Raw genomic sequence first — 27,597 nt, 5'->3', positions numbered from 1 at the left:
GGAGTCTGGTGAGCTAATACTAGGATACACCTAGGGATTCAGTTGCAGTTGCACCCTTACATGGTTCTCAGACCCAAAACTAAGCCTGCCTTTCCAGACCAACTGAAATGGCCTCAAGTGCCATGTGGCTTACTAAAGTCATCCTTTAGTTCTGAACTTACCTTTTAAAACTAAGGTGTACGTCCTAAAAAGCATAACACCGAACTGAGGAATCAATTTAGATAATCAGGGTTAAGCACAAAGGATTCTTAAAAGAACCGTACATTTTGCATAATTTCTATTAAGAAAATAAAACCCACAAGGACAAGAAGCATATTGCTGACCTTCATTTTTACTTAAATATAGTGATCTTTTAAGAGAATAAACAACAACAAAACTTTACACAGCAAATATTTTACATAAATGTAAACATGCACGTCTACTTCATAATTAAGCAAAATAAACTTTTAAGCACAAAATTTTAAAAACATTAAAGAATGAGACAACAAACCCAAGACAGAAATAACAGGAGCAACAAAAACACACATTTCATAAAGCTTCAATTGGTCTTGTCTTCCAACCTACTGGTTAAGGCCTGAGTTTCAGAAATCCTACCTTCCTTGCCAAATGGAAATGTCCAATTTGGCTGTACTTAATATATATCCACATGCCATATTATTACTCTTTCAAAATAATGTAATAAATACATCACACATACACACACCCACGCATATCCTACTTAACCAGCCACTTGAATAGGGAAGGATTTTGGAATTTCAAGTTTTCCCACTACTGAAGCACATACATATAATACCACACATAGAAAGAATGATCCTGCTACAGAAATAAAATGGTTAATGAGTGGCATCGTTACAAATATCTAGTTTCTCTGTATTAAGTTTTTCCAAATCATGTCTTTACTGTAGCTCCTCAGATAATTCGGACGTAAGTCTTTACACCTTACCTAATGACCCACAGTACGGTAGACATAGAACAAAGAGAAGGTAATTTTAACAATTCAGTTAGAAACTTCAAAATGATGAAAATCAGCATGGATACTTTTCAGCTTTCTCCAAATGCCTGGAATGTTTTCTCTATGTCTACCCTTTCTACTGTACTTGTTGGTTCTCTCTGCCTCCTCTCCACCAGCTATAAGCATCTGACTGTCTATGCCTGTGGATGTCCCAGAGGATGGAGATGAGAATGACGGTCCCTGCCTTTAAGGAGTTCACACTAACCAGAGCTCGAGCAAGGAAGTCAGTATGGACTCAGCACTCCAGCTGGTTGAAAAGAACAGAGGAAAGGTCCATGAAAATGGCAGGTTTGGGGAAGAGGAGGAGGAGAGACTGAGAAGGCACAGAGGCAGGAAGAACAAGACCAGTTTGCCTGGCATGAGGGTACTTGTGAGTAGTCTGTAAGGCCAATTTTTTGATTTCCAAAAACAAAAGATTCTTTACTGTGGTGGGTAAAGCTGGCGGGTGGGGGAGGAAATCACCGAGGGCTTTGTGCAGAGAACCAAACTGGAGCCAGGCTAGAGATGACCATGCATGTCGGGACGATGGGTGACAGGAGAGCCTGAAGCTCAGAGAGCTTGACTCGCCAACCCAGTGCCACATGCAAGCATTTCCTACAAAACAAGCTTCTTTACCTGACATGCCCAAACCATAGTTCTGTCTATGTATGTGAAGACTTGAGGGGCGGGGGGCGGGGAGGGCTTAAATAGATATTTTTAGTTCAAGTTCCTGAAACCTGCCCCAGCTTGAGCAAGTCAAGAGCAGTGAAACATTCCTACATCCAGTAACAATTCATGTCTCCCAATCAAGACCTTCACCCTCCCTGAGCTATCATTACTAAGGAAATATAAAACAATTACCAATTCATTATAAATAAATTCCTACGTGCCATTAAACCCACTGACACCTCCTGATGGGCTGAGAACCCACCACAGGGTACAAGTGTGGACCTATTACCTACACTTGGTAGAATGGTATGAGCGTGCTGTTGGACAGTGACTGCTGGTCCACATCTCCAGCTCACTGGGATCACTATGCAGTTAAAACAGGGGACACCATAAGGCTCAACTCTAACCAAGGCCACCACCTTGGATCATCTAATTCCCTTCTAGGTCAAGATTGCATCCCTCCACTAGCTGGGGAAGGAGAGGCCATCTGAGTGGAGGGATCCCAGGAAGGAAAATCATATTTAATGTTATTGATACCTGCTAAACCAAAGTAGATGGAAATTTCTCCGGACATATTCATTCAAATTACAGAAATGGGACACTGCAAACTAATTATGGGACAATTTATCACACATTCACTCAATATGAAACATTTACTAGTGACCAGTTTCCTCAACAACAGATTCACTTGGAAACTGCACACTGCAGAAGGCAACCTTGTGACTTTCTTCTACCTGTATATAAAAACTACAAATCAGTCTGGCAATCAGGCACAAACAGTGGTACAAAAGCACGAACAGAGACACCTTATCAAAAGAATGTGCTCATTTCATATTGCAGAACTCCTATTTAGATTCTGGTTTCTGAAAACCTGCTGCTGGTTCATTTGTTTAGAAAGGTTTCCTCACTACACCTCTCTTCTACTCCTGCCTCCCCCACTACAATCCACTGAATGAGGAACACTTAATATGGATCTACTCAGAAGTAAAAGCTCCAAATTAGCTGGGTCATGTGTCAGTACACTGGCTGCTGGTTTAATCTGCTAACCCAGCCTCCTGCATTTAGGGACTGTCTGGATCTGAATTTGAGCTAGAAGTACACAACACTTGTCTTTTGGAATCCACTACAAATTCCTATGTACATCTGTAAGTCTCATGTATGAGAACCTCTGCTTCTAACAAATGAGACTCAAGGGAGGGAACAGTGGGAAAAGCCTGGACTGGGGGCAGGAGCTAAACCAGCTGAGTGCTTCCCTTTCCTTATTTGTAAATGAGGGGGTTGAACTGCTATGGCTCCAGGGTCCAGCTGACACTTGAGGACTCCACCTTGAAGTCCGTTTCTTCACAGGCTTGCCAGGCTGTCGAACAAAACTTCCTTACCACTTTGTTTCCACATTTCAAGTGGTTTTAACATACTTCTATGTGGCAGTCTGAGGTTTCCCCCTCTCTCCTGTCCCTCAAAGACTGTTTCTCATTTCACTGGTGCAGACCACTTGGCCGAACTGGTGGCTGCCAGGGTTTAAAACAGAATCACTGGCCTGGTAAAGATATGGCCTTTGAGTAACCTAGACCAGGGCACATTTGCCTGTTTTTCATTGCCAATGTTAATCAAATAGAAATATAATTGTTAGTTCTTCTATAGATTACTTAAACCTTGAAACATGAGATTGTTCAAATAATTACACAAGAAAGTCATCCATCACCATTAAGTTAAAGACTTGAATATCTGAGAGCTTTAGGGCCTCTAATTCCTACTACAGTCACTGATCCACAGCATTTTCTCTTGTCAATGGATTCCATGCAAAAGTAGCCCGGTCTTGCAGTATATTTGTGCACCAAAAAGTTGATTTAGAAAGATCCAGCTCTAGTCATCACTGTCACTCCCAGATTCACTCAACTGCAAGTCATTTCCTATAAAAAGAAAACAGAATCAAACCAAAAGTACATAATTTAAAAATGACTTTCCCACATTTCTTTGGTTGATTGCCTTTGCTATCATGCTCTAGCAAAACCAAGCCAATTTGATTTAGCTCAGTGACAAAACAGGTGCAGTCAACATTTTGAAAGAAATGTTATTTGTGGTATCTGCAAAACAATTCCACTTACTGAGATACAACAGGGGAGGAGTAGGCTAGACAGCTTTTAATGTGTTAATAAATAGTAAGGAAATATTGTATTTCTAAATAACTGACTCACTGTCTAGAATTTTTCACATTAAGTTGCTTTATAAAAGCCAATACCAAATTAGGTTTCCCACTAAGGAAGCGAAACACTTTTTATACCTACAACATGCTAATCCAATTCCCCTGTGGTACACCTCTGTCCAGGATATTCATGTTACTTTAAACCTGAAACCTTAACTAATGAGTGTTGTAAAGCCTCACATTTGTGTTTGGTGTGCAGAATTTAGATTTATACAAGCACTCAACATTTCCATCTGAGAATAAGAATAACAGCTGCCCAGTTGATACCGATTGGATTACAACAAAAGTGAACTTATGTGTTTCTGGATTTCTAATCTCCAAGCCACCTCTCCTCCAAGTTTGTTCTGAGGACCCTGGGGTCCTTCTTTTTCTAACTACACACCTAATGTCAGATTTTTTTCATATACTTCAACCTACACAACTAATGGCAACAGAGTGGATGCAGCCATCTTTCTACTAAGCCACACATTAAAGAGATTAGCAAATTTTTTAAAAATATATTTTTATTGATTTCAGAGAGGGAGAGATAGAAACATCAATGAGAGAATCATTGATCGGCTGCCTCCTGCACACCCCGTACTGGGGATCGAGCCCGCAACCCGGGCATGTGCCCTTGACCGGAATCGAACCCAGGACCCTTCAGTCCTCAGGCTGACACTCTACCCACTGAGCCAAACCAGCTAGGGCAGATTTGCAAAATTTTAAAGCAGTTACCTTCTTACTAAATATTTTTTTATTTAGTGCTTCTTTTCTATTATTTGGTAATTTATTCCTTTCTGTTCAGAATTATCTTTGTCAGGATCCTTTCTTACACTTTAAATATCTCCAGGCTTATAAATTCTGACCTAAGATAAATAGAAGCTGCATCTGTGGCCTGACAGGCCACCTTCCCGGCCAGAAAAGGGAAAGCACACTTACTGAGGGTGTTCATGAGCTGGTTGCTCCCCTGTGGCCGGCTGGTTCCATTGACAAGGGCCGGCCTGCTGTTGTAGGGCTGCTGGTGTGCAGGCTGGGGAGGAGAGGTAGGGCCGTTGTCCTCGCCTCCGCTGCTGGAGCTGTCGTCATCACTTCCCGAGGAGCTCTCAGAGTCTGAGGAGCTGCTCCCACTGCTGCTGCTCATCTGCTCAATAATGTCCACTTCAGCCCTCAGCTCTGGAATAAAACGGCACAAGTGTCAACACAACAACCATTCTCAAGGCAGCACTTTTATAAATAGTAAATCTGCAAAACCAACAGCAATGAGGAATAACTTAAATGAACTCCTGCTTCTCAATTCCTTAAAAATGTACAAAATGACCTAAACAAAAATACCTAACCTGTCTTCAGAGAGACAATGAAAACATTCAATTCACCCCAAATAACCAAAAAGCAAACTGCTTCAGGATGATGACTGTTCTATTTTGTCTTTATCTACTAAGAAAAAAATTGTGAATTATATAATTAAACACCAAATAAGAGCCTCCTGCACACCCCTTATGCTAAGGGATTGAAAAATATTTAATTAGTAACTGGAAGGTCTGAGTGCTTGTTTTGGATCTAACCAGCAGGGAGACCCAGTGGAAGCCAATGAATTTTCCAAGACCCTCGGGAAAAATGCAGGGCCAGACAGACAGCATCTGGGGTGCTTCCCAGTTTTTATGTCCCACGAATAAATGGAAGCTTGCAGGAGGAACCACAGTGACTGAAGACACATGGTGGAACATTCCTCCTCTGCCCTCTTTCTGTATTTGACTGGCAGTCCTGCCTGTCAGGTACTGCATTTTTTACAGATATAAAGCAGGGAAGGAAAAACATGTTTTACCCAACATGTCAATGTCACTGAATACATTAAGGATATAGAATAGATTTTCCTGCCCAAACATACCATGTGGCCTTAAACAGCTATGGTTCCTTTAAGAATAACTGGGAACAATTCCTGTTCAACTAAAGTGAAAACTCCCATAAATGACATTCCAATATTCATGAGGGGAGAAAAAAAATCAAGTGGCTTGACCACTTGTGCACCATGCAAAGACTGACTTTGTTTTGCTAAGAGAGCTCCTCTCTAAGGTAGAAAACAGGCAAGCCTCCCAAGGACAACTCTCTCTTTCTCTGTTTACTACTGTTATCTATTTAATTTTGTTTCATAAAATACGCCACTTACCCTCATAACTTCCCAAGAGTATGAACAACTAATGAGATCCATTGCACAGAAGAGAAAGCAAGGTAAGCGAGCTTCTTTCTCAGGTATGTAATGGAGAGAGCCTCACCAGAACTCTAATCTTTTTAGGCCACTGTCCATTTCCACTGGTCCTCATGGTGCTCTCATATGTGTAAACTTGATGTTAGTAGAGAGTACTGGTCACGGTAACTTTAATGTCCCTCTAAGCTAGATACTATACTAACACTGGCACACCTGGCTTTCACCCTTAGCACCTTGGAATTTTCTTCTTCCAAAGCCTTGAAGGTGTGCAATAGGCCCTTCGCTTGTTTAAATCCTGGGCCTCTCAGCAGAATGCTGCGAAGATAGCCACAACTCAAGTCACTCTGCCTGGATGCTCCCTGTCAAACGAGGTAAGTGAGAAGCCCCCACCCTCATCACTCTGGAATGGTGAACTCTGCAGAAACTGTCAATGGCAGAGAATGCCCACACCATCATGTCAATATTCAGCCTTGTGTTCTCCACAGAAACATCACCATACTACAAGTTGCTATCGTGCCTCCAAAAACTACCCTCTACCTCTTTTGATGTCATCCAGCTGAGGTTCAGGTGAAGGGTTATCTTTCAAGGGCGAAGTTTTGGGTCCAACTGGAGGCTTTGTTGGAGCTCTGAATGGCATAGGTGGTGGGGGCGGAGGCGGCTGTGATGGCTGTGTTGGCTGTGGGGGACGAGTGGGCTGCTGTTCCATTCGGGCTTGGATTTTACTGCTCCCCTCAGCCCTGAAATGAGATACAGACATTAAACCAGAGGGACAAAGCCAGTGGTTCTCAAATTGGTCCAGGTGGCTGACCACTAGAAGTCTCTACAGAATTTTATGCTTTTTAGATTGCTGCAGAATGTTGCTGTTTATAATTTTATCACATGAACTAATCATTCAACAACCATCTATTGCACTGATGGCGAACCTTTTGAGCTCGGCGTGTCAGCATTTTGAAAAACCCTAACTTAACTCTGGTGCTGTGTCATATATAGAAATTTTTTGATATTTGCAACCATAGTAAAACAAAGACTTATATTTCTGATATTTCATATATTTAAATGCCATTTAACAAAGAAAAATCAACCAAATAAATGAGTTCGCGTGTCACCTCTGACATGCGTGTCATAGGTTCGCCATCACTGTTCTATTGTATTCTAGTACTGCATCATGCACCAGAGATACAGAGATGAATACAATAGACCCACTGCCCTCAGGAGTTCACGTTTTATAGCAAGAAGCAGATAAAACAGAAATGAGACTACAATGTGATTGTAAGAACCCATTTTTTAAAATATATTTTTTTATTGATTTCAGAGAGGAAGAAGGGGAGAGAAATAGAAACATCAATGATGAGAGAGAATCATTGATTGGCTGCATCCTGCATGCCCCCTCCTGGGGATCAAGTCCACAACCTGGACATGTGCCCTTGACCGGAATCAAACCCAGGACCCTTCAGTCTGCAGGCCGATGCTCTATCCACTGAGCCAAAATGGCTAGGGCAAGAACCCATCTATACATATAAAACCCTAATATGCAAATAGACCGAACAGCAGAACAACTGAACTGGTTGCTATGATGTATGCTGACCACCAGGGGGCACGTGCGAAACATGGCAGGCGTTGGCAGCAGGTGGCAGAGTGCGGAACATGGCGGGTGTAAGCGGTGGCGGGATGGTGGAGCAGGTGAGCGGGGGTGCCAGCCCAAGGTGGGGCAGCAGTTGCTGTCATTGGGGTGAGCCTCTGGTGGTTACTGAAAATTCTTTGCTCCCGTGCGCCAGGGTCCCGCCCGGCACTCGCACCTGCTGCCTGCGAGCAGCAGCTGCCGACCCCAATCACCCTTGAGGGCTTCTCCACCTCCCCCTGCTCCTGAGGGGCGATCAGGGCAGCAGCTGCCGCTCGCACCCACTGACAGCGCCAGCCCCGCTTGCACCCACTGCTGGCACCGGCCCCAATCGCTCCATGCCATTAGCAGGTGTGAGGAGGGCATGCGCCATCAGCGCTTGGGAGTGGTGGCAGCGGGAGCAGGACTGCCAGCAGACAGGGGACTGGGGGCCACAGTGGGAGGGGCCGGGCGGGGGCATGGAGGATGGGCCAAGACCTGCCCCTGCGCCCACCGGAGCCTTGAGGCCCACAGTTCCTTTCAAGGTGCACGAATTCGTGCACTGGGCCCCTAGTTTTAATAGAAAACACAACTGTTTGACTTGTAAACACTATAAAGTAATAATCGTAAGTGTATGAGTTACTAAATTAAACTAGCTCTTGAAATATTTGCAAATTTTTTCCAGTATCTATGTACTGCTTACCATTTTGTCACATACCAGCTCTAGTTGTATTCCACCCCAAACTGAGAAACTTCTGTCCATTAACAATTTCTTTTGTAAATGGACTAGCCTAGTACTTTTCAAACTTTAGTGTGCACACAACCATCTAGGGATCTCATTGAAACGTTGATTCTTTCTTATCAGGTCCTGAAATTCTGCACTTTCAGCAAGTATCCAAGTGACAAATGCTGCTAGTCCCCAGATGACACTGAGTAGTAAGAGAAATGCTCACAACCACATTGGAGGAGTCACAGCGACACCTGATTCATGGAGGCAGTGAGTACAAATACACTGAGCAGCTCTGTAGCAGCGGCACCAGCCTCAGGTGAGTCACTTGCACTTATCCTTGGTCCCTTCGTCTGTGTGTATGTGGTGTTTAAGGATAATAACAACACCTTTCTAAGAATTACTGACAGATGAGAAAAGATACTGCCATAAAGCAACTAGCACAGTTCCTGGCATGTAATAACCACTTAACATTAAGAAAATGAATGTTTTCACACTAATAAAGAATATCTATTATTCGATTATCCTTTCATAATTATAAGTATATAAATTTAAGTTTTATCCCTTAAATGGTACTGTTTCAAAAATCATGAGATTAATAAAATCAATTTACTTATAAAGAACACCTCTTTACCCAATGGCTTTCACTTTTCAGGTTTTAAAAGCATTATTTCTTTCTACTACATTTGAGGAAAAGATATTTTTGGATTTGTCTGAGAAGACAAAGGTGGAGTTATTGAGATTATTGATAGGATACTGAATACCCAGATACTCACAATCTTATAAATAACCAAATAGATAATAAAAATGCAAACTCACATCACTCTGTATCTGGTTATTCACATACCTTGTTTTCTTGACCTGAATGCTGCTACTGAGTTTTTCCAGCACATATTCACCAGTGTCATGATTAATAATAAGCACACAGTCTTTCTGATAAGGCCGTTTGTTCCCTTTGAACACAGTCATTGGTGGTGTGGATCCCTATATGGCACAAAATGCATATGATCAAAACTAAACACACCAGTTACGAATATAAAAAATAAATTTACAGGTGACTCTACCTCATCAAATCTTTTATCAGAGACTCAAAAAGAACTCCTGGTTTCCCAGGTAAAAATAAAAGGAAATAATATAGCAAGAACCTGTGACTGTACAACTGGTTCTAAGTCATCAAGAAAGGTAATATAAATTTTTAAAATTACCGTATGTACATTGTTCTAGGGATTCGGGAAGTGTTACAAATAATAGTAAAGTGTGAAATGAGAGGAAAAAAATAACCATTACTTGTATTACACTGAGAAGAGCTACTGAGAGATCTCTAATATTGCCTCATAATTGGAGAGTTCATGGCTTCCCTGTCATGCCAAGTAACCAACAGAGCATCTCAAAGGCAGCCCATTATTCTGGTAAACTCAGAGTAAGTACATCAGGCCACTCACCTGCCTAGGCCCTTTGATGACTACCCCATTGCTCCGAGGTCAAGTAATGAAATCTTTAAGCCTTCTAGCCCTTCAGCCTCACCAGCACCACTCACCCCTGGGCTGTGCTGACTCCAGAGCAGAAGGCAGCTGGCATTCCCTGAAATGCTCAGTCTTTTTTATTCTGTGACTTTAACAAGGCTCCTGCCTGTAACACCTGCCTCTCCCTCTTTTTCAATTACTCAGCCTTCAGACCTATGCAAAGGTATTTCTTAGACAAACCTTCCCTGATTTTCTAAAATAAACATATGTTTTCTTATATTTAAATTCCATGCCATAAACTCCACAGGCCAAAAAATGTGCTTGTTTTATTCAAGACTGTATTCTCAGTGTCTAGCAATGGACCGACACAGTATGTGCTCAATTAATGTTTGCCAAATTCAGAACTTAACCCTTTGTACAGAATCGAAAACTATTTGGCTCCTCACTTACACAGTAGGAAGGGACCTTAGGAACCATTTATCTAACCCCTTCATTTCACACTTGGAAATGTATGCTCAAAAGGGAGATGATGTAAGGTTGGGCTGGATGTAAGGCCAAGGTTGGCGAGAGGATTACAAAGGCCACAAGTAATGAAACAGCAGTCTGTTTCAAAAACACAAACTTTCCCAGGTCTCCTTGTCCAGAGTCTTTTCCTTCTGTCACTGGTGAGCAAGAACTAATTTGTTCAAGGGCAGGGCTGCGACATGCAATGACACATGTTCACAGAGTATTTTGTCTAACTCTTCAGACTTTGTGAACAGAATGCTGCCTTGGGCAAGGCTTCATAAAAGCCTCTCTCTTTCTGCAAGGGTTCTCAACTCAGCCTTTAACTGAGTTCCTCATCACTCAATTAGCTGAATGCTCTGAACCTCTGGTTCTTGCCTGAAATTATCAGCCTACACTTCACCCCAGATATATGACATGAAAGATTTAAGTCCTGCTCCTGCCCACCTTGACTCCTGCCTTAGCAGCTCCACACTCCTAAACTGTGCTTGCTGTACATTAACATGGAACCGATGGCTTTTCTCTGTGGAGTTGCTTGGGAAAAAGCTATGCATGACTAAAAGAGGGGCTAGATATCCAGGTAGGGTCTTTGTCTACTCTGCAGTAAATAGGAGCCTGGGTAAAATGACAAAAATCATTTTTAATCAAGCACCTGGGATGGATGCATTCTACTCAAACCCATATCCCAAATTTCTTTTTTCCTTATGCTGACATTTTAAACAGAAGGGAATTCAAACTGTAATAACATAAAATAGGAAAATTCATTTAAAACAACAACAACGGCATAAACTTACAGGGATATGTGGCAGTGTAATTGTGACTTCATCTCCTTTGCCAACCTGAAGCTCTCCTTCACAGGAGGTGTCTATAGATGCTGGCTTAAAATCATCTAAAGGGAAAGGGAGAAAAAAGCACTTATCCATCAAGTTACTTATACTAAGGGTTTTCTAGGCATTCTCATTTAAGAATTATTCAGATAAATGGGAAATACAAATAATTTAGAATATTAAAAAAACTATTTCTTTGAGAAAAACTTCTAATGTACAAAAGCAAAGAGAATAGTGCAGTAAAACTCTGTGTACCATCATTATTCAGCCTCAGGAATTACCAACTCAGGACAATCTTGTTTCATCTATTCCTCTACACACTTTTCCTCCCACCCCAACTGGATTATTTTGAAGAGGGGAAAAAAAAAGCTAGCATTTATGTACCATTTTATTAAGCAGAGATATTCCCTTCTCCCCAGTGACAGATGAAAATGAACGCTTATCATTATAAAGCGCTTTGTTAGGTTGTTGTGAGGATCAAAAGCAACAACATATTAATAAGATGCTGTGATTGTAAAACCCTATGTGAAGTAGGGTTTTATAAGCTGCATCATCTAAGCTGATTTCATTTTGCTTAGGAACCGTCAAAGTTATGATTTGCCACACTCAAGTTCCATAGCTTTAACATAGATACTCCTGCAGATGTTTGGAGTAGACGGCTGAACTTGATCTCTAAAGGTTAATCCTGCCCGTACTTCTGAATTGCAGCTGCGGTACAGCATGAAGCCATCTCACTCCATGTTAACACACGCCCGCCTCAAACTGCAGGCCAGGTGCATATGAGAAGTGTCCCATTTAAATTTCACATTGCCCTTCACTCTACTAAAGCAACTTAGCACACTGCTCAAGCGATGCTGGTCTCATCACATCCCCAATATCCTCCCTCTGAGAGGGCTGCTCTGCTGTCAGTAGTTAGCATAGCAATGGCCTGCAAGTGACCACACAAAGATAGACCTTCATTAACTGACACACCCTTTTCCTATGTGTTGAGTCACATCTATTAGCTCCTTAGACAAAAACAAGTCTTAACCAGCATTAGCATCACCGAGACAGGAAACCAGGGGCTTGTGAATCACAGAGGGAGGCTCAGTCAGCCAACTAATTAAAAGCCGAATCTTTACCCAGGACATGGGAAGGAGTGGGCGTGCCCTCCCTCAACAGAGTCTGTAATCTGGCAGAAAAGGATGGTCCGGCATAATGACTATTTGGACATTTTCTAGGCCTGCTGTCTTGTGCTCCCCAGCATAGGTCAAGTTTTAACTTATTCCAGGCGCACACATTCTAACTTTATTCTACACAAGGGACTTGATCCTGAGTTAAAGTCAGAAAAGTATAAGTGACCTCAAAAGACATCAATGTCAAGGGAGGTGCGGAGAGCCGGGGGAGGAAGACACTGACAGGGCGCAGAGAGGATGCGCATTATTTGGCTGCAAGAGGGAATGAAGCGCAGTGTCTCAGGGCAAAGACGGACGAGGGGAGAGCCGGGGAAAACGGGGAAAAGAGAATGAAACAGGAGGGAGTGGGAGGCTCATGGGCAAACAGAAGAGTCCTTTAAACGCGGAGAACTCGGGTGGGTAATCAGAAAGGGGGTGGATTCGAGGAAGAACTGGAGTCTGATGCGGGGCCACAGCCTTTCGGCAGTGAAGAGGGGAAGGTCTGGCATGAAGGAAGGGCTGGCTGGAGCAATGAAAAGAGAAAGAGGTCAACGCGCTTCGGAAGAAGCGTTTGGGGCCACGAGACAAGAATGGTTGGGAGTGACGAAGGGTTTGGTTTGGGAAGGGTCAGCTGGTGAGGGACGGGAGGGAGAAGGGAGAAAATCGAGGTCCCGGGGGTTCCGGGGTAACAGAGGAGGGAGCTGACGTAGCAGGGGATTCCCCGGACTTTGGAAGCCAAGGTTGGCGAGAGGCGGCCGGAGCGGCCGAAAGGAGCCGTGGGAGCGCCGACTTACAGCGAATGGTGTGGAAGGAGGCTCGCGGTCGCTTTTCGAAGCTCTCCCCGAGCCGCAGGCAGTGTTCCTCGCGGTCCAGCAGCGGGTTCGCGGTCCCGTTCATGGCCCCGCACGGGCCTCGCGCCCGGACCGGCGCTCTGCCGGCGCGGCCACCGTACGAGCTTCCGGCGCCGGCGTCCTGGAGAGCGGTGCTCCCGGGACACCGCTCCGCAGCACACCGGGATTCCAACCGGCGCCCACCCGGGGCCGGAAGCAAGTCTCCTCCGCGTCGGGTTGGGGGAAGCCTCTGCGGAAGCAAGGCCACGGGACATCCGGCGTCGGGGAGGTACTTCCGGGTTCGTGGCGGAAGTGGCGGAGGCGGTGCCATGGCAATAGAATTCCGCCGGGATTCTGAGGTCCTCGACGCCGGTTTGTCCAGGCTCAGGGTTTTTTCGCGGCGGCTCCCAAACTCTGTTTCCGAGGCCTGGGCCTGGCTGAGGGCTGAGTGCGCCCGGCCCTGCCCCTCCAGGTGAAGCTAGAAACTGATGACGGTGAGCCCAGAGCGCCGCGGGCTAGATCCACGCGGGTCTGACAGCCAGTGTGACCGGCTCTCCGCAGGCCCTAGCGGCCGGGTCCGCCTAGTTGATCTCGAGTCTCATGAGACAGATGGGTTCTCGGAATCCTATGCCACGACTCACTCGTTCTCTCCCTCCCCTTCGTGCCGTGTTGGCGGTGCGAGGGCCTCAGTCCCTGGTTGTGAGAGTTCTTGTGAGTGCGACGAGAGACTCAGGCCCCCCGGGCGTAGCTCTGTCTTCCCCGAAAAAACCTTGTCTCCGATCCTTGGGAAACGATGATCCCACGTCTGTCCGGCAATTGACCACCCGCATCCAATCGGGGAGCTGGTGCGGTCGTTGTTAAGTCACTCCTTAAGTCACCCCAAAAATTAATGAGTATTTTCTCTGCAGTGTTTCTCAGTCAGTTCTTGGGAGTGTCCTTTTTCTGAACGAAACCGATTTATTTTAATAGAGGAGTTATTCTGGTTTGAGTTAGCGTTCTGCGCGTGCGAGCCCTGTGCCCCTAAATGTGTTGGGGTCCAGCCCCATCAGGTCCACGGGTTCCCAAAGGTGTGGACGGAGTCCGGGAAGAAGGAATGACTCGGAGACAGCCTTCAGTTGATCAGCAGAGCCAGGTTTTCTCTTTATTCTCCTGTTACATCTGTATTTCTACCATTTGATCCTATAAGCATGCCTCTATAATCACATCATGGTATGTTTTGGGTCCTCCCTTGACCTTCTGCAGTTCCTTGTTTCATGTCCGTAGTTTCTTATCTGATCTTTGCCAAAAACCCCATCTCCATCTAGTTCTGTTGAGTTTAATCCTATCCATTCTATTCCAAAGGTTAGGGCTAGTTATCTCCATTCCAAGGTCACTACTGTTCTGTTCTGTTAAGCTACAAGGAAGTAACTGAAGGAGATTATCCTAAGTAAAGATTATGTACCTTAAGCGTGATTGTTCGTAGTTAAGGTGATTAACTACCCACCTGGCACTTAGTTAAGGGGCTTTACTGATTTTTTCCCTTCCTTAGTCCTGTTATTCCCTAACTCCAGGGAAAAATCCCCACCTGGGGAAACAACCTTTCTTGGAGAGGTGACCTTGGTTAAAACACATAGTGCCAAGAAGGTGAGCAAACATATTAAGAACAGTATGCCCTATACGCCAGGTCCCTTGAAACATATGCTGTGCAGAAGTTTCTTCCCTGCAGCGACTGTGTCAAGCAACAATATGGACCGGCCTCTGGCATAAATGTAAGCCCTCTGATGGTGGGGACTTTGTCTTAGCTTCTATGTGACCTCTCTATGGCAGGCAGGGTTTCATGTAGAGTCAGCACTGGTAAATGTGTGGTGAACTGGACAGTTTGGTGAAAGATCTGTGCTAGAACCGCTGACTCCGCCTCTTGAAGAACCATCCTGGGACCCCTAACCAGAATCTCATTCTTTTTCCTGCAAAATAGGAATGTCCCCTGAGCCTTGAACCTGAGAACACCCTGCCTACGTCTGCAGAGTCGGCTTGGATTCCTCACGTTATTCAGGGATGGAGAGTCTTCAGCAGGATTAACTGTGTTACCACCAGCTGATGAGATGGCATCTTTGCAAAGGAAGGGGCTGCCAGCAAGGATCCTCAGCTCCGAAGAAGAGGAGAAACTGAAAAGGGACCAAACTTTAGTGTCTGATTTTAAACAACAAAAACTGGAAAAAGAGGCTCAGAAGAACTGGGATCTTTTTTACAAAAGAAATAGTACTAATTTCTTCAAAGACAGACACTGGACCACCAGAGAGTTTGAGGAGCTCAGATCATGTAGGGAGGTAATGCTACACCTTATTTGAGCTGTTGTTTCTTTATTTAAAATTTTTTAAAAATTGATTTTAGAGAGAGGAAGGGAGAGATAGAAATGGCCATCCGTTGCCCCCTGAATGTGCCCTAACTGGGAATCTAACCCACTACCTGGGTATGTGCCCTGACTGGGAATTGAACTGGCCATCTTCCGTGGATGGGACGATGTTCCAACCAAGCCACACCAGCCAGGACGGAGCTGTAGAAAAAGAGTGCTTTGTTGCATTTTTATGGAAGTGAGGTACATAATTTATGAAGCCTGTCAGAATACTTTATACCTTAGAAAGAAGTAGACTGATCTCCAGTAGTTTCAGCAGCTCCTGGGTTGTATAATACACAGGAGAGAGCTTTAGTGGGCATTTTTGTTTCTTTAAAGCTAACCTGAAAGTTGTAAATGATAAATTCATACTGAAGAACTTCAGTGACAGATTCATAATGATGATGATCACCTGACCATGCCCTTTTCTAGAACTTCACATCTGTGATTTAAGCCTTGTAATAGCAGTGTAAAGCAGGCATTAGTGTTAACCCCACTTACTGATGACATTAGGGACAAAGCTGTTTAACTGATTTGTCCACCGATAGAAAACAGACGTGAGGGGAAAAGTCTGGATTGAGCTGTTAATGCTGTGTTTTCTCCACACCAAACTACCCAATGTTGGACGACAAATTGAGATGTCAGTATTAGCTTTGGGTTATCAGTTATTTATTGTCTCTGAGGGCAGAGACCTTGTCTTACATGTTCTGGACCTTTTAGTTTGGTTTATTTCTTCATTATGTACTCTAACTTTGGGTTCTCTTTCCTCAGTTTGAAGATCAAAAATTGACTGTACTTGAAGCTGGCTGTGGGGTTGGGAACTGTTTATTCCCACTTTTAGAAGATCTGAATATCTTTGCTTATGCCTGTGATTTTTCTCCAAGAGCAGTTGAATATGTCCAGGTTGGTGCACCATCCATGTATTCTCTTATGTTTCTGGTTTTTTAGATTTGTTTAACCTGCCCTTTATATACCCATTTGCCCAATTTCTGTTCTCTCCCTGTACTTTGAACAGCTATGATAATAAAAAATGTAGTTTACATTTACATACATATATAATACTTATAGAAAGATAGCTTTATTCAGAAAAGTAGAAAGAAATACCATAACGACACCCATATACTTTTACCAAAATTTTAAAAAATATCTTTTTATTGACTTTAGAGAAAGAGAAAGGGAGAGGAATAGAGAGAAACATTGATGAGAGAGAAACATCAATCAGCTGCCTCCTACTGGGGATGAAGCCCACAAGCTGGCCCTGTGCCCTGACCAAGAATCAAACTGGGGACCTCTTGGTTCATAGGTCGACGCTCGACCACTGAGCAACATGAGTCAGACTGCTTATACCAAATTTAATGATTGCCAGCATTTTGTTGAATTTGTTTTATAGACTTTTTTTGTATGTGAACTGTTTTAAATTACAGATATTTCACTGTTAAACATGTTTGCATACATCTTCAATAAAGATTTTCTCTATATGACCACAAAACACATATATAACAAAAATAACTCTAATCCCCTAATGTCATTAATACCCAACCCAGATTCAGATTTCCCTAGATAGTCCCAGGTGTTTTTTATAGCTATATTTCATCAAGGACTACATCTTATATTTCATTATGTACCTTAAATCTCCTTAGCCTAAAATATTCCTGCCCTTCCCATTGACCCTTTTCCACACTGACATTGAGCTTTTGGAAAATGAGCCATTTTCTGTAATGAGGTCCCACATTCCAAAATGTTTCTTTGTATCATTGTTTAACTTATTCCTCTTTCCCAGTCTCTATTTGTTCCCATTCTCAAACCACATTATGTTAGTACTACACTTCTCCCTCATTATTCTTCATTTTAAAAAGTTGACTTGGCTATTCCTAAAGATTTTCACTTCCAGATTAATCAAATTTACCTTGTCAAGTTTCTAGAAACTTACTAGGATTCAGTAGAGATTGCACTGGATTTGTAAGTGGAATGATAGGTAGAGTTGGCATCTTTTCAATATTGAATCTTCCCATTCAGTAACTTTCTATGTCTTTCTATTTATTCAGGCCCTTATTTACATTAAAGCAAAGTTTTATATTTTTCTTTATAATGTGCTTATAAAAGCGTTAAACCCACCAACCAAAGTGCACCAGGAACACACTTATAATAAAAGAATTTAGGTTTATTTAGCTTGCTGCATCAAGGTTTAATATACCCAGGAGAACTGTGGGAGCTGGAAAGACTTCTTGTAAGTTTAGTTTTGTAGGTGATGATTCATTCAAAGGAGGATTAAGGAAGCAGAGACCAGTTTTGGATTATTATCCCTCTGGAGGTATTTGGAATATGTGATAGGCTGTATTCTGTCCTCAATTAAAAATGATTTGTTAAAAGGAAATCTTGCCCCTCATATTGCATATTCCATTCTTTAATGTGCAAATGGTTCATTACTCATTTTACCTATAACAAAGTGATCAGTGATCTCTGTGCAGTAGTATACAAGTGGAAACAGGATCTCCTTTTGAGGCTGTATTTTTCTATATCAACATGGATATGGCATTAAAATTCTTTTGTATTTTTCCTCACTTTAGCAAAATCCTTTATATGATACAGAAAGATGCAAGGTATTCCAGTGCGATCTAACTAAAGATGACCTTATGGAACATGTGCCCCCCGAGTCTGTGGATGTTGTCCTGTTGATATTTGTGCTCTCTGCTGTTCACCCTGATAAGATGCACCTTGTCTTACAAAACATTTACAAGGTTAGTGATTTGGAATCTGCACTTGAGGAGTTGGACATCCCAGTCTTCTTGCTTACCTTCTCTCTGAGGCTCATGTACTGTCTAGATTGAAGAGCCCCCATTCTCATTAGGTAGGCTGTGTGTGGAAAGGGATTCTGCGTAAAAAAAATCCACCCTAAACTTCGATTTGTCTGGTGGCCATCACTGCTCTTCAGAGCTTGGCCAGCCTTGGAGCAGGATGATTTTTACCTGGGATCTAGGGAGTCCTGCTGTAAAGTGAGAGGAAGTGTGGTTCATTGATCAGGAGCACACAGTCAGGAGTCACAGTGTCTAGAGTCAAAATATGGCTTCCCTATTTAGGTAAGTTCCTTTATTTCTCTGAGCCTCAATTTTATTACCTGTAGAAATGTTGAGATAATACTTCCTAGATATTGGGATTGGGTGAGAATATATGAAATATGCATAAAGTGCTTAGCATGATGTCTAGAACATATTAAGTGTTCTTTAAAAGTCGGCCATTGTTGTTGTTACTGCCATCATTGCTATTCATATGGGGAGAACCCAAAGTCCTATGACCACCAGGAGGCCTCAGTACTCAGGAAGTAAAGCTTCATGTGTAAGTCATACGACGGAAGGTAAACCATCTCAGCTCCCTTCCCTAGGCCTCAGTTTCCTTGTCTGTAAAACAGGGTGTCTCACTCACAGAGTTATCATGAGGTGCAGGTGAGATTGTGTTTGAGGGTACTTTGTAAACAAGGCCCTCTTATCTATACAGTCAATTGGTAATGATGTTGATTAATTTAAAAAATCAACAAAATCAAGAAATTCTAAAAATGGTAAATTCTTACTTTAACCCTTTGCGGTCCAATTTTATTTTTGGAATTCAAACAGTCTGGTCCAAATTAATTGACGGGATTGAATGTTAAACCGGTTTGCAGTGTCTCAGCCTCAACGTTGGACCTGCTCCTAGCGCCTGGTTGTGGACCGAAAAGGGTTAAACATGTTATTGTAACTTAAAATATATTAATATTCATTTGTCACTCTTTAGATGTAGAGCCAAGGCCTTTTCTTTGAGTTTGGGACCATTTATCGTCTTTCTTATATGAGCCACACATAAAATAGAGTTTGGTTTCTTTAAAAATGGATCAAGAACTTAAAGGCAATTGGAAAGGAATCTGAAAGAGTCTCTTACATTCTTACCCAGACTTTCACAGTTGACTCTCACACACCCAATCAAATAGCAATTTGTTCAGTACTTCTTTATCAAATCTTGCCAAAGTATTCAATGTACTTTTCATAGAAAATAAAAATGTTTTCTATTTACATTTATATTACAGTAGAGCCCCGGTGCATGGACTCATGCACCGGTGAGGTCCCTCAACCTGGCCTGTGGGGATTGGGCTGAAACTGGCTCTCTGACATCCCCCGAGGGGTCCCGGATTGCAAGAGGGCAGTTCTCGGGTGATGCACCTTGGAATTGGGCTCCCTCCTCTCTGGTTTCAGGTGCATCACTGGAGAACTGCAGCTGCTAAGTCACCGCAGTTCAGCAGCTCCTGCATTGAGCGTCTGCCCCCTGGTGGTCAGTGCATGTCATAGCTACTGGTCAAAGCATCTGCCCCCTGATGGTCACTGCACATCATAGCTACCCGTCTGACAGTTGGAAGGCTGCTTAGGCTTTTATATATATAGATTGTTTATATACTCATATCTATATATATAAAAGCATAATATGCAAATTGACCAGACAGCTATGATGCTTACTGATCACCAGCGGGCAGATGCTCAATGCAGGAGCTGCCCCCAGCCTACAGGCCCGGATCGCCCAATGGGGAACAGGGAGCCAGAGGTGGGTGGCGGTGAACGAACGCGGGCGGCGCCGGGGCCCCAATTGCCCCACCAGTTGCCCTACACACAGAGGGTGAGTGGCAAGGCCAGCTGCTGGCAGCCAGGGAAGATGGGCCCTGATTGCAAGCCAGGCCTAGGGACCCTACCTGTGCATGAATATTGTGTGCCAGGCCTCTAATATAATTATAAATCTAAGTACAATCAGCACAAACAAGTTTGGGAACAAACACAAGTGACCAGTGGTAATTCTGCAGCCAGCTCACCTGGGGACACTAAGTACAAGTGTGCATGTTCTAAAGCCTGTAAGCTTCACCTATTCAGTGAGTCCTGGGCTTCAGTCGATCTGCTCTACAAAGGGAGAGGAGAGCATTCAGCAAGTTGAAAGGTGGATGCTAGGTATGGCAGCATTTGTGTATTTAGAGCTAGTTATACATTAAAATTTTACCCTGATTTTAGTTGTTTTAAAAGAGTAGTGAGGTAGAAATTTTAAGACACTTGAAACATGTTAGGGAATAATTATTTGCACTTAAAACAATATTTTAAAAAAATATTCAGATATTGCCACCTTGGTTTTAGCCCTCTGAGGTTTTGTAAGGTGTTTTTTGTTTGTTTGTTTTTTTCCTCCTCAACCTTTCCTTTTCCCGTTCCTGGTATCTGAGCAGATGAGAACCCAGCACATACCAATAAATGGGCATGGAACTTAAGCTCGGTAAATAGGGAGGAGAGGACATTAGGGAAGAGATAGTAGGACCACCTGATTTGAAGGTCCGGATGAAGGTGAAGGATTATTAAAGATGGGGAAGTAGAGAGAGAACTAAGATGGTGGGGATGGTCAGCGATTGACCTGGATGACTTTGAGAATATGGGGAGGTTATACACTTTAATGCTGACAGAACGTTAGGACATTATCATGGGAGTGAGGGGGTTAAGCAGGGTGGAGGACACGATCTTTGAAAGAGAAGCTCAAATCGTTAAGAAGCCAGCATATTTGGAAGGATAATGCACATGTGTGTTGAATTGACCAGAATTAAGAATGGAATAGTATTGAGAATAAGAGAGTAAAACCAAAGATATATTTGTCATGAAATGAAGGGATATGGCCATGGAACTAATAAACATTGGTATCAGTAAGGGATATGGGTGATACAATCTGATGACAAGAGATTCAGAGCTGGGGGTTTCAGGGAGGAGGAAGGAGAATGCACAGAAAATAGCAATGAGGAGCAAGGGAGGAAACCAGCTAGGTCTCCCAGCCCAGTGGTACAGAGTAGTGGGAGAAAACACAGCCATGACTTGAGAGGTTGCAGGGAAAAGTGTCATCGGGACTGAGGTTTCTGTGAGCACAAGAATGAAGAGAACATTCAGAGGAGGTTGCAGATACTGGTGATTTCACTGATGAAGAATTCAGGTGTTACGTAGCAGTTAGGGCAGAATATGGAATATCAGGAACTTTATGGGGCTGAGGGTGCCCACTACCAATACTTCGCATCATTATGCAGAGGTCCTAGTCACCACAAAAAGACAAGACAAGATTTGAGGATGAGAAAGAAACAAAACTTACTACTTTCTGATAATATAGTCATCTAATTAAGAATATATTAAAATAAAATTTAAAAAATATATATTAAAAGAATTACAAAAGCTATTGTAGAGTAGATATAATTACTCCAAGATGTTAACACTGGAGAAATTTTAAAAACCACATAATTTTAAACTGAAAGAAAACCTTTTAGTTGAATTACCTTATTTTTGGAATATAATGGTGAAGTAAAAGTAGACCACATTTGTCATTGGAAGATTTGGATTTTGTTCTACCTGTGCCACCAACTTGTCTTGAAAACTCAGGCAAATGATTTTACTCTGAGCCTAAGTTACTGTAAAGTGGATATAACAGACCTAACCTACCCACTTCTCGGAGTTATTGGGGGAGTAAAAGAACCTAACATTGGGAAATGCTGGGTTTAACTATACAGTGCCGTGGCTAAAGGAGGCATGAGTATCATAATTATTATTTTACAGACGAGAAAACATTTACAGAGGCATGAAATTACTTGCTCAAGGTCATTCAACTAGTTAATGGAAGAATTATGATATGAATCAAGATTTTCAAATTCCTGAGTGAGTGCTTTTTCCACGGTCCCGTATAGCATTCCTTTCTTCTGAAATGGAGAATAAGTCTTTCTCATATGAGCTAATTTTTTCAGAAATTTTCCCTCTCAATTATTCACATTTTAAAACTTAGCATTTTTGACCAAGGTAAGAATGTTTTTATCCAAGAGCCTCTTTACTGACAATAGTTAAAATGCATGCTAGTATTGATAAGAAATTACTAAATGAGAGAATCTGCTAGCACACTTGAAAGTATTATGGACAATACTTTATATTCTATTCAGAAAGAAGAAAAACATCAAACTATGTCAAATATCTATTATAATAGGTAGTATATGTCATGTCTTAATTACCTTGTTGATTTCATGGGTCAGAGTGGGAGTTAATAAAATCAATGCCCCCTTTGAAGTCCACTCTAATTTGGTAATATTAACGCAGTTTGAAAGAATTTTCACATGAAAGTGTTACAGTGTGTACCACTTTCTCTTCATCCTGAAAGCATATGGTTACTTGCTTTGTAAGATAGGAGCAGTTATACCCACTCCCTGCTGATCTTACCTTCCAATTTTTGAGACATCCACCCTGTGATGCCTGTCTCTGAAAGGCTTTAGTGAGGGTTCCCACTTGGGCCAGACATTGAACCCCTTCCCTACACTCCTGCACTTGCCTGATCCACCCCGCACATTGAGAAGTGCAGCACAGCATGGGAAGAATACTCCTCCCCTCGTAGCCCCTCTTTTCTTGTCAGTAGTGTCAATGGCATTGGAATGACCCACCCCCCACACCCCTACACACACACACACACACACACACACACACACACACACATATCTAAGTACTAACATGCCTTTTGACCCGAAGTGTGAGTCCTGACTCCCCCACTTAGTAGCTGATGTGTGATCGTAAATCACTTACCTCTTCTGATGTCAGTTTCCTCATCTCACTTCTGATGTCAGTGTCCTCATCTCACGTGAGGATAATAATCACACTGCTTCCTTCCTCTCAGAATTGGGTGAAGATCCAATGAGACAATGTCGGGTAAGCTGTACAGGGCTGGGCATATGTCAGGAGTTAGCAGGTGGGGAAGCCGTCCATAGTTGTAGCACAGTGAAACCAGAGCTGAGACTCAGAATGAGGAAAGCCAACCAGAATCAGTAAAAGCCAAAAGGACATACTTTTTTAAAAGAGATAGTTTGACTACAGGGTCATGTGCTAGGACAGTGGTCGGCAAACTGCGGCTCGCGAGCCACATGCGGCCCTTTGGCCCCTTGAGTGTGGCTCTTCCACAAATACCGACTCCTGCGCATGGGCCACGAAGTTTCAATCGCATTGTATGTGCGCGCCCGCACGTGGTATTTTGTGGAAGAGCCACACTCAAGGGGCCAAAGAGCCACATGTGGCTCGCGAGCCGCAGTTTGCCGACCACTGTGCTAGGAAATGGCTAATAAAACGTTGGAAAAACATGCCTTCATGAGGATACGACTATTTCGTTTAATATCTTTAACATTTTAATCGTGTGACACTGGACCTTCCAGAATGCTTTTGTAAGTGCTCAGGAAGTGTCCCTCAGTGGGCATACTGCCAGGCCTGGCTGCACCTTACATTGGCAGGCCCTTTTCCCTCAATATTATGGGGATTTCAGTCTCACCCCTTTCCTAATTATCATAAATGTAAGTTAATTTAGTCTAAATTAATCAGGTTTTATTTTAGCTTGAATCCATCTCTATAAAGCTTTATTTGACTGGGTTCCCCAACATTATATGCAGCCTGCTTTTGCTTCGTAGGTATTGAAACCAGGCAAAAGTGTCCTGTTTCGTGACTATGGACTATATGATCATGCCATGCTTAGGTTTAAAGCTGGAAGCAAACTTGGAGAAAACTTTTATGTTAGACAAGATGGAACCAGATCATATTTTTTTACTGACGGTAAGATTACTGGACTCTGTCTTCATTTGTGTTTACTTGATTGCGTTATCACTGTGTTACTGGTTGGGATGGGGATGGCTGTACTTAGCACGCATGCCAAGCTCTCTGACACGTGCCCCTTACCTAGAACCTAGGATGACATAGACACAGCCCGTGGCTGCGGTGAGCTCACAAGCCTCCTCTGGTGATGGTGTCTAGTTGACCTGGGTTAACGGACAGGCTGGCGTGCCACGTGGATACCCTTACCAGAACTGTGCTGGAAAGGGGGGGCCAACTCAGGGCCTTCTTCACGTTGTTCAGTCAAAAATAAAGGAAATAGGACAGTATATTGCCTTGTGCTTGCTCTCCCAGGTCACAAAAAAACATTTTTCTATAAAAGTGATTAGATCTGTATTTAAATGCACAATTTTGCTATAGAGGGTTCCTTAAAAAGTCATGTTTAAATTAAAAACATCCAAACATTTAATGTTATTTTAGTCTTTTGGGCATTTTGAACATGAGTTTTAAACCTATTTAATAATGGACCATAAGATAAATTACCTTCTTAAGCTCTGTTTTTTACAAACATTTGTATTTCTTGAAATAAAATATTCTTTTGGATTCCAAACAAAAAATGAATGATTACCATTCAAACTGCAGAATCATAGAAAATGTCAGTTGAAAATTAAAAATTTGTTGTAATGTTATTTGTTTCATTTAACATGTAGTGACATGTTATTTGGGTTAAATTTTCTTTTCTGTGGGGTATATCACCACCAGGTAATTTCTTTCCCCCACACTGGTCACAGATTTTCCTCTTTCATATTAGGATCGATGAGGTGCTTGATCTAAACAAATTGAACACATGCACACTTTATATTAATACAGCCAGTTTGGAATTTTGCTGCTTTTTACTCAGACTTTTGCATTTGGGGACTCATAATAGGGCAAGGTGGGCATAGTCCAGGTTGTCCTTAAACTTTTTTCCCTGATTACATTTTTATTGGGGGGGGGGGTTCTATTTGGGTGTAAGATGAAGAAAAGTAGGAATGTGTTACTTCCCAAAACAAAACCTTACATTTTCATGTTGACGTTTTCATTACATTTTTAAAAACCTGTCTCAGCCCTACAGCCCTTAGGGAGTCCTTACCCCACCGCAAAGCACAGGTAGTGACACCAGCACCGAGCATTGTTGATCTGCTGTCTTACAGAATTCCTGGCTCAGCTCTTTACGGACTCAGGTTATGAAGAAGTGGTGAACGAGTATGTGTTTCGTGAGACGGTGAACAAAAAGGAAGGTCTGTGTGTGCCAAGAGTTTTCCTTCAGAGCAAATTCCGCAAGTCTCCAAAGAGCCCAACTCCTGTGACCCTGGGCCCAGGGCACAGGTCCTGATGTTTCTTTCACAAGGTTGACTTTTATGCCTCCCCTTGAAGAGGAATGTTTCATGTCATTTTTTTTATTTTCTATATTTTTATATCTTAACTTCTTCAATGAGTATACATAACTTTTATATTAAAAAGTAGCGTGTAAAAAAAACACACAAAAAAAGAGCGTGTGTGTGTGTGTGTGTGTGTGTATGTGTGTGTATGTTATAGAAATGCAAAAGCAAATAAAATTGCAAGGCCTAAAAAGTAAAGGAAGTCTTATGGTGTAATTGAGCCATGTTGTCTGATTGTAAAAGTCCCTGTAGGAAAGCTTAAGGGCCCTCTTGCACTTAGAGATCTTTATTATTCTTATGTTACTCACGTGAGTCTGACACGCACAGTGTGTCCGACAACCCCATAGAACAAATTAGGCCAAACAGAGCAAAATAACACATCCATGTGTATTTTTAGCCTGAAGGTTTGTTCTTCTCTTTTTCTAGTGTCTCATATTTGCTCATTTTTCTCCGCTTCAGTTCACTCATGTGTCTCTTCAAGACCAGTGTTCCACAAATGCTACTTTGCTGTGTCTCAAGAACCCACTGTGGCTCCCGGCCTAATTTTTAAAAATTTAATTTATTGATTTGAGAGAGAGAGAGACATCAATTTGATGTTCCACTTAATTATGCATTCATTGGTTGATTCTTGTATGTGCCCTGACCAGGAATCAAACTCACAACCTTGGGGTATCAGGACAACACTGACCAACTGGAGCTATCTGGCCAGGTCTTAAGACCTCTATAAGTGGGCCAGTCTTTGCCACACTACCCCAAGGGAGAGAAGGGAAGGCCACCACCTTGGCCCTTCTCCCCTCATCTGCCCAACGCAGTTTCTCCAGAAATAGGGTGGATGATCTGTCCCACCTCCCTGTGGGAAATGAGGACATGGTGGTTAGGAAGTAAATGACTGACATGGCCAAAATCACATAGCTAGTATTTGGTAGAATAGGGGAAAATCCTGAAATTGGTCTGCTGACCTGTTCCCAAACATTCTCATATAATGACTTTTACTGTATGAAAAATAACCCAAGTTCTTTTGGCCTGCTAACCAAAGGGGATCCTTTAGTTAGCCCTTGTGTTTCACTTTTTGGAGGAAGCTGTTTATGAGAGTATTTGTCTTGAGCATATTGACTGGACTATACATGCAGCAATCCAGGGCCTTAAACCCCAACCGCATCTGAAGAGGAGGGGTCTGAGTGGGAGGGGCTGGGTAATAGTCATAGCTTTCTGCACAATTGGAGTAAGTCCTCCTGGCAGTGGGTCTCAGGCAGGAAGCTTGCTGGACATCCTAACTGCCACCTGTCCTTGACTTTCTAGGAGGGGCCTAGGAACGGGGAAGCAAGAGGAATTCCTATCTTCTCTGCTGGCCTGTTGCTTTATATATTCTCTCCCCTTCTTTTGCAGGCTGGAAGATGGCTACACTAGGTGAGAACAAAACTGATCATAGTACAGAGTCTGTCCTTTGCAGTGTTTTTTTCTTTGAAATCAACTTGTAAAGAAGATAGACCTATAGGATAGATGCTCATGGGCCTTACAGAGTGAAAGTCTTCACAGACAGAAAACAGCCCCAGGAAGGAAGTGAGTGCTGCTCAGCAGTACTATAGGAAATTGCATAGCCCTAGCTGGGTTGGCTCAGTGGATAGAGCGTCGGCCTGCAGACTGAAGAGTCCCGGGTTTGATTCCGGTCAAGGGCACGCACCTCGGTTGTAGGCTCTTCCCCGGCCTAGGCCCTGGTCAGGGCTCGTGCAGGAGGCAACCAGTTGATGTGTTTCTCTCACATCGATATTTCTCTCTCTTTCCCTCTCCCACTCTCCCTAAAAATCAATGGAAAAATATCCCTAGGTGAGGATTAAAAACAAACAAACAAAAAAGAAAATAGCATAAGTACTCTAGTACCATATATATCATGTAGTATATACTCTATATAGTCTAGGCCAGTGGTCGGCAAACTGCGGCTCGCGAGCCACATGCGGCTCTTTGGCCCCTTGAGTGTGGCTCTTCCACAAAATACCGACTTCTGTGCACGGACCACGAAGTTTCAATCGCACTGTACATGCGCGGCCGCCCGTGGTATTTTGTGGA

At 42.8% G+C, this 27,597-nt stretch overlaps 2 protein-coding genes across 8 annotated transcripts; one reads left to right on the top strand and one right to left on the bottom strand.

Moving 5' to 3' along the window:
• Positions 1-311: 311 nt before the first annotated feature.
• On the bottom strand, positions 312-13,514 carry EAF1 (ELL associated factor 1). Its single transcript, XM_036332655.1, has 6 exons — positions 13,112-13,514; positions 11,131-11,225; positions 9,217-9,353; positions 6,583-6,782; positions 4,782-5,015; positions 312-3,570 (listed from the first exon to the last, which is right to left on the bottom strand). The coding sequence occupies exons 1-6, from the start codon at positions 13,476-13,478 to the stop codon at positions 3,524-3,526; spliced, it is 1,080 nt and encodes a 359-aa protein (XP_036188548.1). The 5' UTR covers positions 13,479-13,514; the 3' UTR covers positions 312-3,523.
• On the top strand, positions 7,690-27,209 carry METTL6 (methyltransferase like 6). Of its 7 annotated transcripts, XM_036332659.1 has the most exons (7): positions 7,690-7,725; positions 8,508-8,688; positions 15,102-15,453; positions 16,290-16,421; positions 18,086-18,256; positions 23,974-24,115; positions 25,306-27,209. In XM_036332659.1, the coding sequence occupies exons 3-7, from the start codon at positions 15,229-15,231 to the stop codon at positions 25,485-25,487; spliced, it is 852 nt and encodes a 283-aa protein (XP_036188552.1). In that variant the 5' UTR covers positions 7,690-7,725; positions 8,508-8,688; positions 15,102-15,228; the 3' UTR covers positions 25,488-27,209. The 7 variants fall into 7 exon arrangements, with proteins under 7 accessions (XP_036188552.1, XP_036188553.1, XP_036188550.1 ...); XM_036332660.1 differs by lacking the exons at positions 7,690-7,725; positions 8,508-8,688 and adding an exon at positions 13,306-13,436; XM_036332657.1 differs by lacking the exons at positions 7,690-7,725; positions 8,508-8,688 and adding an exon at positions 13,497-13,619.
• Positions 27,210-27,597: the final 388 nt, after the last annotated feature.

This window comes from Myotis myotis, unplaced genomic scaffold, assembly GCF_014108235.1.
Source record: "Myotis myotis isolate mMyoMyo1 unplaced genomic scaffold, mMyoMyo1.p scaffold_m19_p_13, whole genome shotgun sequence".
NCBI lineage: Eukaryota > Metazoa > Chordata > Mammalia > Chiroptera > Vespertilionidae > Myotis > Myotis myotis.
Note: the sequence above shows the minus strand (reverse complement) of the source record. Positions and strands in the feature narration are given on the sequence as shown.